Here is an 11,663-nt window from a genome sequence, read left to right on the forward strand (position 1 = left end):
TTGGTTTTACCAATCCCATCTCGTAGTACAATGTTAATGCTGATAAGTTGAAAACAAAGAAGGAATAGCAAAACTATAAGGTTATAAAAGTCGATGGTTTCAATGTATTCCACCTGGTGAAGCCATTTAAATGCATGAATAAAAATACCATGAAAATGAAAGAAGTCATGAACATCGTTGGAAATCGACCTTTAGTTCCTCACGCCATCCACCAGAGGACGAATCCAAGCTCACTACAAAATGGCGAAATTCATTTTAGGAACACAAATATCCCGAAGTTAGCCAACAATCCCTTTCAATTATCCCCGTGTATTTTACCGGCTCATACGCTTTATAATTCCAGTGTGGTAGGGTTTCGCTGTGTGCTGATACCACGAGTGCTCCTACGCGGTTGACTTTTTTTTTTTTTGAGCAACACAGACCGAACAGAAACAAATCCTAACTATTCAACATCGCCCTTTCTCAGTAATCAAGTACCAAACTCTGAAATAGAGGATAGAATTAATGTTTGTACATTAATTTTTGTATTGAATACATTTTTTAGAGATATACGTTTTAATCGTTGGGAGGTTGTACATTTTTTGCTTACGATTGAGTCGTAGGGGGTTAGTGAAGACAGACTGAATTTGTGTTGTTTGATCCATTTTTCGAAGGGAGAATATTTTGAGCTCTCGTTTTTTTTTTTCGAGAATCCAAACTCGCATCTAACCGACATTCCGACGCTGGACATCTCTGATACTCGAGGGAGAGAGAGATTTCGTGAGGAGATACGCCAAAGGGTGAGTTTAGCTTAAGATTCAGTGATTTTTTTCGGGCATTTGATAGAGAAAATGGTTTGGGAACTCTCGATAATGTTTGTTACAATTGAGATTGTGGGAATTGGGCGCTGAGGACGGAAAAAACGACGGGGTCCTCGGGAATTTTAGTCGAATAGAACAAATTTGGAGGAGATCCTGGGGATTTTGGCGCTCCGGCGCGTCCAAAAAATCGCCATGCTTGCGCCGGGCGGTCCCTGAAGGTTTTCTCAGTCTCGCGAGGTGATTTAATACGCTGTAATCCACAAAATTTTTATATCTTTGGTATTGAATTTTTTGTGAAAGGGTGCACGAGGGTAAGTGATTGGAGTATTTGCGGTTATTAGGAGGGCTAGTTAAGGGAAGTGGCTAAAGGCTGTGTGTGCGCATAGAGACTCGGGAAAAAAATTTCGCCATGTGCCTCGAGTTTTAGACACACGCGAGGAGGCTTCGTTGTAGTTAGATTCATTTTAATGATTTCTGGGAGATTCTATTGATTTCAAAAATTATTCTGTGCCTTTCATTTTGTGTGAATTAATTCTACACATTAAACGAATTATGAGAAATATTGTTTGGAAAAATTGTTTATGACTTTATCAACTAATTTGCGATTTTTGTTTAACTATTGAATCATTTATTAAAATATATGTTTTTTAATTAAGATGTTGTTATCTGAAATATGACTTAATCATTCTCTGGTATATCCAAATATTTCTTAGGATGAATTGTGAGAATCATTTTATGAGGATTTAATTGCATGAAATATTAGAAAAAAGTTCAATTGAAGATTTATTTTCGCATGTTTATATTGAGAAGCCAGTCTCTGTGACAAAAGTGGGAACCAACAGTAATAGATAAGTTATTGAACTTTGCAGAAATTGGCGAGGATATTATTCGTGTGTTAGTCGTAACATCAAGGTGATAGAAGGAGATGGTCATGGAGGCGACCCCCTCAGCTCAGTCTGTCGGTCGTGAGTTTGTCCGGCAATACTATACGTTGCTCAATCAGGCACCAATTCATCTACACAGGTAACCTTGACTCGACATTTTTCTGGATTAATTTCCCAGCGAGTCGGTTAATAACTCGTTTATTTGCTCTTTTAAGATTCTACAGCAACAATTCATCGTTTCTCCATGGAGGTCTGTGTACAACTGATCGTGAGATTATTCCGGCAATTGGACAGAAAGAGATTCACCAGAAGATTCAGCAACTCAATTTCTGCGATTGTCATGCCAAAATTACTCAGGTCGACTCTCAGGCTACCCTCGGTGATGGCGTTGTTGTTCAGGTGACAGGCGAGCTTTCAAACGCAGGTCAACCAATGCGTCGTTTCACCCAAACTTTTGTATTGGCAGCGCAGGCTCCAAAAACGTACTATGTCCACAACGACATTTTCCGTTACCAAGATCTAGGCTTCCTAGACGAAGAGGAAGGTGAATTGGAGAGTGAGACGGGTTTGGGTGAAGGTAATGAGCGTGATGGTGGTGAGGGCCGTTCCGAGGCGGAGGAGGACGACAGCCACCACCCATCGACAGTGCAGAATGTTGGAGACCAACAGCAGCAGCAGCAGCAGCAGCAGCAGCAGCAGACCCATACTAACCTCGTTCCGACTCAGCAGCCAGGAATAGCACCTCCCCAGCAGCAGATCTACTATCCACCTCCCACCCAGCCACAGGTACACCCTGGTATTCAACCAGTTATCAATGGAAGTGTCCACGAGGAGGCACCCCTAATCAGCCAGCCATCACTGGCCCCACCCCAACAGCCCCCAACTCAACACCAGTACATAACCGAGTCAGCACAAGAGCCGTTTCCCCAGGATCAGGAGAGCACAACGACCGAGTCAGTACAGCAAGTGGCGCAGTCAACTGACGAGGAAATCCGCCCTGACGAAACGAACGAGCAGCAGGAGAATGAGAATTTTCAGAATTCATCTGTCGAGCCTGAAGTCGATCACAATGTTACTACCAATGCCAACAAACAGAGGTCCTACGCACGTACAGTTCGATCCAATGTTATCCCTGGCCACAGTCCACAAGTATCGAAATTATCCATGTCACCTCCACCCATGACAATACCCAGTGATGATCGTGGTATGGGAGTAAAGATAGTGAGCTCTACGGCAGTTTCTTCAGGTATCATGTCTTCCGGTCCAACGCAAATTCATCGAATGACTAATCAGACCCAGCAGCAGCCACCATCACTGCCCCAACAGCAACGTCCACCTCGTGCTGGCCCACCACAAAAGGACAATCGTGGACGTAGAGAGTGGCCCGATCATCACCAATTGTTCGTTGGTAATGTACCTCATCAGGCAACTGAGAACGAGCTTAGAAAAATCTTTGAGAGATACGGGAAAGTAGTTGATTTGCACATTCATTGCAAGCCCAATGACAGGGGTAAAGGTCCACAGGGACAAAATAACTCTGCACGAGTGCCTAATTATGGTTTTGTCACGTTTGAGGATGCCAATGTCGTCCAAAAGGTTCTAGATGCACTTCCTATTCTCTATCCTGATGACAGTGGTCTTAAGCTCAATATCGAAGAAAAGAAGAATAAATTGAGGGGACCTGGGGATAATATGCGATCGAATCAGGGGGATGCTGGAAATATGAGATCTTCTATGGGGGGACCACAACAGCGTGGCCCAGGTAATTATGAAAAGATGAATAATAATAATAATAATAATTATAATCATCATCATCATCATGATCATATCTTAATTACACTAGGATATTATTGTGCTTTTTTTAGTCATTGAATATATTTTGTGATGTATTGTTAAAAGATACTTATTAAAAATTAAATAATTAAGAAAATGAAACCCAACGAAATCCACTAAAAATTCCATCGATTAGCCAATTAATACTAATTAACGCGTGATAAACTTACAGGTGGACCTGGTGGGCCGATGAGAGGACCCCCACATGGGTCAAGAGGTAGTCGCGGTGGATTCCAACGTGGAGACGGTGGTCGAGGTGGAATGAGGCAACAGAACAACATGGGCAGTGCAGCTTATCAAAATCGCCGTTAAAACTAACCCGGCACTCTCTTTTCTTTCCAATGTGGAATATAAGACGCCAATTATTACCCCTTCCAGATAAAAATCAACAAAACAAAATACAAAAGAAGAGTATAAAGTTGATGCCGTTGGACGGATTAATAAACGATAATACACGGCAGAGACAAGGACACTAGTAATCTAATGATCATAAAAAAAAACTTAATCGTTGACGAATGTGTAATCGAAATAAGTTTTTTTCCTTCTGTTTCTTTGAAGTGAGAACGCCACTGTCTCACTCCGAAATTGTGCCTCGGGTTTTCGGAATATCTCCCACAGCTCAATCAATCGATTATCATGCAGTTATTTGTCGCCAAGCGACTAAAATAAACTCTTAAATTTATAGAAAAAAAAAAAAAACCTATTGTTCACACCTCATCAACCAATTGCTTCTGCCTTCTGAGGCCCCGTGCATCAACCCCCACTCTTGTTTACACTCTCCCATTTTATAGTTATATTCTAGTTTCACTACCACGCCCCCCCCCCCACATCGTCCGACCATCATCAACATCATGTGGATTACAACGTACTATTTTATTTGTTTTTGTGGCCATTGAAATGAAAAGTTTCAGAGTGATTTCCCTGACTAGTTACTAAATATAAATTGCCAAGGCTTTGATGAATAGTGATGGACCGAAAAATATTTGCAACATTCCCGATTCAGATCACGTGCCAATGACACTCACTTTGTCAATATCTTTATTTTAATTACCACTCCAGCAACAAATCGGTGGTGGAGTGGTGAAACGTCGAATTGTCATCCATAAAATTTTTAATTCAACTGCAATTTTACCACTTTACGACTGAAATGGTCAACATATAACTTTGCTTTGAAACAAATAAGAAAGCAGAAAGTGTTCTTGATGTAACAAAAAATAAATAATTAAGTCGCAAAACAAAGTCAAGCCATAATTAGAAAAAACTAAGATACAGAATGATGAGTCACGGGAAACTAGGCTTAACTCGTTTTAATCAACGTAGAGAATCATTGCACCTTTAGAGTGTTAATAACCAGAGGTATTTAAATGATCGGAATATTTGGTAAAATAGCTCGTTGATTTAAATATCTTCAGTAGCTCTACGGCTTTTTCATGATTACTTGAAGAGGACATGAAGAATTTTTTTGAATTGATAAATTGGATGGTGAATCCTGCTTCGAACTGCCGAGATCAATCGACCGGTATCGATTGAGACATAATTAACTAAAAAGAAAACAAAAAAAATAGAAACATAATCCTTAGACACAGCAGCTGGTCTCGCCATTTTTCCTCTCTTTCAACTCAAAATTCTACATTTTTACGAAAGGGTTTATCGGAACTCTAGCCTTCCAATTTTTTCAATGAAATTATGAAACGTGAAACGTAAATAATACTTTCTATATCATCATGAAATTAGTATCATGAAATAATTGCCAAGCAATCGCACTCTACCAATGAAGATATTATTTTTAAAAAAATTCAACAAAAAATCGAAACAAAATATCCCCCCACAATCGCAATGAAATCCCATCACTAAACGTAATTCTTTTGAATTGCAAGCATAAGATAAAAATATTGATATCATTGACTGGTTGTAAACATGGAGGAGAAATCAAATAGTGGGGTTACTACTGAATATGTTATTATCCATGCATTTTTAATTCCTTCTATGTCTCCATTACCTGTTTATTAATAAATTAATTCTTATGCTTATTCTTATTTTCATATAACACAATACAACCAGTTGATGATGAAGGGTTTTTTTTGTGATAAAATTTAGACGAATATTGTATTGTATAAATACCATAATAGTACATGTGCACACAGTGAATTGAGCGTTATTATTCTCCATTATCGAAACATTTGAATGCGTAACCAGAGTGCCTATTCTACTCCAACATTTGATAGAAAGAAATTAATTAAAAAAATTACTGCAAAAAATGTCAGATTATTAGGATCAACAGATTAAAAAATAAAATAGGGGATAGGAGAACGTGGAATGGTGTATTAGATCGTCACTGAGTCAAGACTGATAGAGTTCAATTGAATGAATCCATTCAGACGGAACCACGTGGTCAGGAGGTAGGGATGATTAAATTTTTATTTCACTCCACTTTATCAGAAAATAACTAAATGAACGAATAAAAAATTTTCAAAAAAATGCGAAATTTGTCTTCAAATTGATCCAGGGAATAGCGTGAATCTTGCTTATTCTTATAACTGTGATAATACGTAGCTACAGAGTAATAAATTCATGGAAAATTAATGAAAAAAAAATATATATATATATCTCATGATTGAAAGATAATAAAACTAATGATTAAAATTACTGGACAATTTGAAGATCTTGGCAAGTTTTTATTCGATCATGTAAATTATGGAGTGATAAATAAATTAATTGAATCATAGAGTCAATCATTAGTCAAATAGTATGGAGAAAACGTTCAACCATTAATAAATAAAAAATCATGAGTTTTTCCTCCATCTTTCACTAATTTTCACTTTCATATTGGTAATAAAATAACGTGTCAATGATTCTGTACCCGTTATTGCGATTGTGAGGGATTAGCGATTCAGAATACGATTATCCTGGCCTATGGTTTTATGATACGAAATAAATAAAATGCAAATTGATATGAGAAATAATTTGGCCTCTTTCTAAGCTCCAGATCCTTGCATTTATCTTAACCAAATAATTAATTAACACAGAGTCAGTAAAATTCACTGTAAACTAAAAAAATCAGGGAATTAAATGAAAAAGATGCTATGAAAGAGGCTCACAGCAAAACAATTATGAATTAATTATTAAAGTGTCTGGATTTTAACAAAAAAAAAAAATCAAAGGTAAAGAAATTGTGATTGAGATTAAATTTAATAAAAGCATCTCAATCTCATGTTTTTGGGTTTAATACTAAGTGATTACTCTGATTGAAGTACATAATAACAAGTGAGGACTTCTGACCTCTCGGGACTGGTAATTTTTTATTCCATCTATTCATGGGAGAAAAAAAAAGAAGAAACGAAAAATTTCGATTGTTCCTTCAACTTAGAGTAAAAAATTGGTAACGTAATGAGAAAAATGAGAAACTACAAAAAAAATGGAAAAGTCAAGAAAACTGAATGAAAAAAAAACACGATGCAATTATTTATAACAACTAATAGAGGAGCATTACAATGGTGATACATTTAAGTTGTGAATTTTTGTAGAATATACGACATATTTTCATTCTGACTCGTTTCAATTTTTTTTTTCTTATATTTCGGTCTGGTGGCGACACTATTTAAAAATACGCATAACAATATATGTGTTGAGCCATAACGAAAAAAAAGAGTGAATGAGAAAATTACAAATAACAACAAAACGTCAAATGTATTGTAACTTTTTGCATTTAGTATAATATACCTGTCTTACTACCAAAAGTAGTTATTTACTTTATTAAATTGTCAGATTTATAATGTGCTTTTCAAATTTTAAGTTTTTTTACTTGCTGTCATTAATTATTAAAATATCCTTATCAAAAAAGGGTATTTTCAGAAACAGAATGGTAAAATTCGGTGAAAGTCTGAGCGATTCGTTGGAAATTTGCTACGTTAATCTGAAAGTTGAAATTGAAACTCATACAGAGAAACGGCGAAGGAGAATCGGAGGAATGAGAAGAAAAATGCTGAAGGCGATAGTGTAACACATATGGTGGAAAGATCAGAATGGGGTAGCGTAGGCTGCTATGAGATCACTTGGATGCTGTGGTCCAGACTAGAGGGCTAAATCCAGTACGCAGTCGACACTGATCTACCGAACATTTAGCAACAATTTTCTCCCATCGTTCATACGAGAATAACAATCAATACCAGAGGCAAGGTGAGCAAATATTTTGTATGACAAAAGCATTTTCTATTTCTACCGATAAAACGATAAATCAATTACATGGCAATAGAATTTCTTCGCTTTTACGGGCTTTATTTATTTAAAATGACGGACTGATTTCAGACGATTGTCTCTTAATTACTCAAAATTTTTGTTCAACTCAATAGTTTTGTAATGAGTAATTGAATATAAAAAGGTTTGAGAGTTATTCAGATGAAAAAAAAATACAGAATTCCTGTTTGTTTTCCAATTGCAACGCAGATCATATGTGATACATAGTCATCTTATGTTGCTTTAATTAACATTTATAAAGTGATTAGATTCTTATAAAAATATTCTTTTCACTCTTTTCTATCGTAACATTATACACAAAAACGAATTCTATCACGCTGGAAAAAAATAAAGTCAAGAGCCCAAGGAATTTTTATCCTCAGAAAAATTTAATTTCATTTGTATTTTTTATTTTAAAGTGCCTCAGACACCCTGATCATCCTTGTTTATATTGATAAATAAAAATAGAATATCCTACGTTTTACTATTACTTCTTTTTTGCTAGAAATATATTTAAATATTCTTGAGAATTAATAAAACTAACGAAAAAAAATGAATAAAGATTTATTTATGCGATAAATTACGCCAAATAGTCAGTGAAATCATTTAATCAAGCTTCAAGCTTCTATTTGTCCTATAAAATTGATTGGAGATAGTTTAGTATCAATTCTCAGAATGTTTTAGCCTCGGTGAATTGAGAGGGCAATTTAAACCCAAACGAAAATTGTAGAATTAGTTGGGTAGGGAAGTGTGTCATCGCTTAAAACGACAAAAGCAGTACCACCGATAAAATATACACTTATGATATTGCGCTAGTTTTTAGTATCAGTTACGATGAATAAATCTAGTGAATGGTAAAATCGTTGAACGGCGTGGTTTTGTAAATAGTGTTGATGCGCGATATTAAACGCTCGGCATATGCTCTACGGTCTTGCATTTGTGCTTTTGTTGGTGTCCTGAACTGCTACGTGGCTTTTAACGTGGGTGGATTGTATTCATACGCCAAATGAAGCCCACATATATTCTTATATTTCATGCAACAGTTTATGAAAATAGGATGATCATGATTCTGGATGAGACACACAATTTTATTTGACTAAATTGCAGTTTCTTTACACCATTTTTCCTGTCTATTGTACATATTAAGGACATAATAACGGAATAATTAATGAAATGGGTCATCGAATAAGAAGGACTTGCATAACTCAATTGAGGGCAGTTATTAATGCAGAACAGATGGGGCAATATGATTTATATGAAGATGACTGGCTTAAAACTAATGCCATGAAAAAAATCAAGATAATGCTTGTCACTTTTATGTAGCTCTGAAAATTGCATCAGACATTTATAAATCTAACTAATTGTTCCTACACATCGTCAGACGATCTCCACAATGGGAATAAAGCTGCAGTTGATGGTGATTGTTGTGCTCGTGGGGGCACTCATCACTGATATATCAGCAGAAGTGAGTAATGAATTTACAATTTTTTTTTTCATAATTAATTTCTAATGTTTTCATTATTCAACTAATTTTTTTTTGAAAAATTGATTGCCTATTAAAGTTGAAGTACTCGTATAAAATGAAATTAATTAAAATAATGGTTATACTAATTAGAGGAGAAGAAAGAGTCGTCGCCGGACAACGACAACAGAATCTCCGTTTCAGCAGGAAGTGATGAACATGCTGGAGGCAGACGAGGCTGTAGAGAGCGAAAGTGTAGAGTCATTGCAGAAGAAGAAGGAGCCAATGTTAGTTGATCCATGCATGGAGAAGCACTGTGGAGCTGGACGTATTTGCAAGGTTGGTTAGAGTAAAAAATAGGGTTTTTTTACCATCAATGTATTCGTGGATAATTACGAGGAGAATTAATTGGAAGGATTAATTGTAGTCAACTGAAATGGGTACAGCTGAGTGTGTATGTGTGGAGTCGTGTGACGAGGAGATTGATCCCAGGCGAAAGGTCTGCACAAATTATAATGAAACCTTTGGAAGTGACTGTGAGGTTTATCAGGCTCGATGTTTCTGCGATACTAGTGACTCTAGATGCCGTGGAGTAGAGTATCAGCATGTCCATATTGAATATTATGGAGAATGTCGTCAGATGCCGGTAAAAAATTATCCTTTTCTGTTTTTTTAGTTATTGACAAAAAGAAAAAAAAACGATCGATAAATATATCATTATTTCGATCGTGAATGATGTCGACGACATAACTTGTGAGAAAATCGCTGCTGCAGAAAATTGTCGTCTCTATTGAAATGAAAATCATTTTTTGATGTTTTTGTGTGAAATTATTCATTATCGGGATTAACACAACGCTTTATGTCAAAAAACAAAAAACCTTTTTATTTAATTAATAGTGGATGAAATCGAAATCAATCAAATTTCCCATGAATTCCCTCAACAGATGTGCAAAGAGGACGATATGCTCGATTTTCCCAGGCGTATGCGAGACTGGCTCTTCAATATAATGCGCGATTTAGCAGATCGTCAGGAGCTACCGTCTCACTACCTAAAAATGCAGCGTGAAGCCGAGACTAATTTTACTCTACGCTGGACTAATGCCGCTATCTGGAAATGGTGCGATCTTGATGGACATCCACACGATCGCGCCATTTCACGTCACGAACTCTTTCCCATTCGTGCACCCCTCATGGCTTTGGAGCACTGTATTGCGCCGTTCTTGGACGGTTGTGATGCTGATAATGATCATAAAATAACCCTCGTTGAGTGGGGAAAATGTCTTCAATTGGAAGAGGTAATTAAATTAATTTTTTATTTACAATTTTTGTTTAATTTTGTAATTACAATTGAGTAATGTTTTTATTTGCTTGCAGTCATTTATTCGGTTTTCTTTTTTTTTCTAGGGGGATTTGGATGATAAATGCGATGAGATTGTAGGGACTAATCTTGATTAGAACATCCTCTGAGGATCGTAATGGAACAATAATAGTGACTAAAAAAAAAGAAGATGAATTACATTAATTTTAGGAGGAGTTTGTTGTCAAGAATATTCCATTGAATGAAATTTGAGTATTTTTTTTTTGTTTATAATTTTTGTTTCTATAGATTCTTCAGTTTTTCGAAATCAAAAATTTTCACCCATAATTGATCTCAAAGAAAAATTAATTAGAACGGTGGCAAGTCTGCTCGATTTTACTCAAAAATCCATAAGTATTCAGTAAAGACCTTGAAAAATAATGTAATCTGCAAACTTTAGATCATAACCTTTTTTATTGCATTTAAAGCGCCCTGTAAAAAGTTTATTATAAAAATTTTACTCCTGCCATTAAATTCGGAGATATTCTTGGAAAATTTAGCAGGAAACGACGTCCATATAAACATCTTTTACCAGCTGTTTTGCCGTCTTCGTCAGTAACATTGTTCACGTTAATAATCATGCAGTCCATGGAATATTGAAGTTTTTCATCTTTAGACAAAATCCCAATTTTTCATTCAACTCCGTACTGGATATAATTGACATATATAGTCTTGGTTTTTTTCCTCGTTAATATCTAATGGTTTTTATTATTCAGCAGTTATTTCTGTTAATAAAGAGTAACAAGAAGAACAATTGTCTTTGATGGATGTTATTTACTATCCTAATATTCCTCTCCTAATATTTGTCTCCTCAATTCCCGAATTACCTATGCACTGTCAAGATGTAATCGTTCTGAGTATCAAAACTGCACTCCTTGTTTCCCAATCTGTCGCTTCTCACATCCTTCGGCCAAAAGACCATAAAAATCATTGGAACCTTTTTGAACAAGAAAAAAAATACCTCCAAGCAAGTCTGCAATTCCGTAAAACCTGTTGCTCCACCCCCATCCCGCGTAAGAATATAAAATCATCTTTGAAAAATCTTAGCTCATTCGAATGACCATTTTACCGCTGTCATCCCTTGCACCAATGGC

General features: G+C 36.0%; 2 protein-coding genes across 4 annotated transcripts; both read left to right on the top strand.

The window, feature by feature from the left end:
• Positions 1–221: 221 nt before the first annotated feature.
• Positions 222–6,318, top strand: LOC135167621 (ras GTPase-activating protein-binding protein 1). 2 transcript variants are annotated; one of them, XM_064130985.1, is made up of 4 exons: positions 222–779; positions 1,670–1,823; positions 1,900–3,446; positions 3,690–6,318. In XM_064130985.1, exons 2-4 carry the CDS (start codon positions 1,726–1,728, stop codon positions 3,827–3,829), a joined length of 1,785 nt encoding a protein of 594 aa, XP_063987055.1. In that variant the 5' UTR covers positions 222–779; positions 1,670–1,725; the 3' UTR covers positions 3,830–6,318. The 2 variants fall into 2 exon arrangements, with proteins under 2 accessions (XP_063987055.1, XP_063987056.1); XM_064130986.1 differs by lacking the exon at positions 222–779 and adding an exon at positions 959–1,111.
• Positions 6,319–7,532: 1,214 nt separating this feature from the next.
• LOC135167630 (SPARC) lies at positions 7,533–11,323 on the top strand. 2 transcript variants are annotated; one of them, XM_064131008.1, is made up of 6 exons: positions 7,533–7,693; positions 9,132–9,215; positions 9,366–9,551; positions 9,640–9,858; positions 10,157–10,507; positions 10,617–11,323. In XM_064131008.1, exons 2-6 carry the CDS (start codon positions 9,144–9,146, stop codon positions 10,665–10,667), a joined length of 879 nt encoding a protein of 292 aa, XP_063987078.1. In that variant the 5' UTR covers positions 7,533–7,693; positions 9,132–9,143; the 3' UTR covers positions 10,668–11,323. The 2 variants fall into 2 exon arrangements, with proteins under 2 accessions (XP_063987078.1, XP_063987079.1); XM_064131009.1 differs by having other exon boundaries at positions 7,547–7,688.
• The last annotated feature ends 340 nt before the right edge of the window (positions 11,324–11,663 follow it).

This window comes from Diachasmimorpha longicaudata, chromosome 11 (genome assembly GCF_034640455.1).
Source record: "Diachasmimorpha longicaudata isolate KC_UGA_2023 chromosome 11, iyDiaLong2, whole genome shotgun sequence".
Classification (NCBI taxonomy): domain Eukaryota; kingdom Metazoa; phylum Arthropoda; class Insecta; order Hymenoptera; family Braconidae; genus Diachasmimorpha; species Diachasmimorpha longicaudata.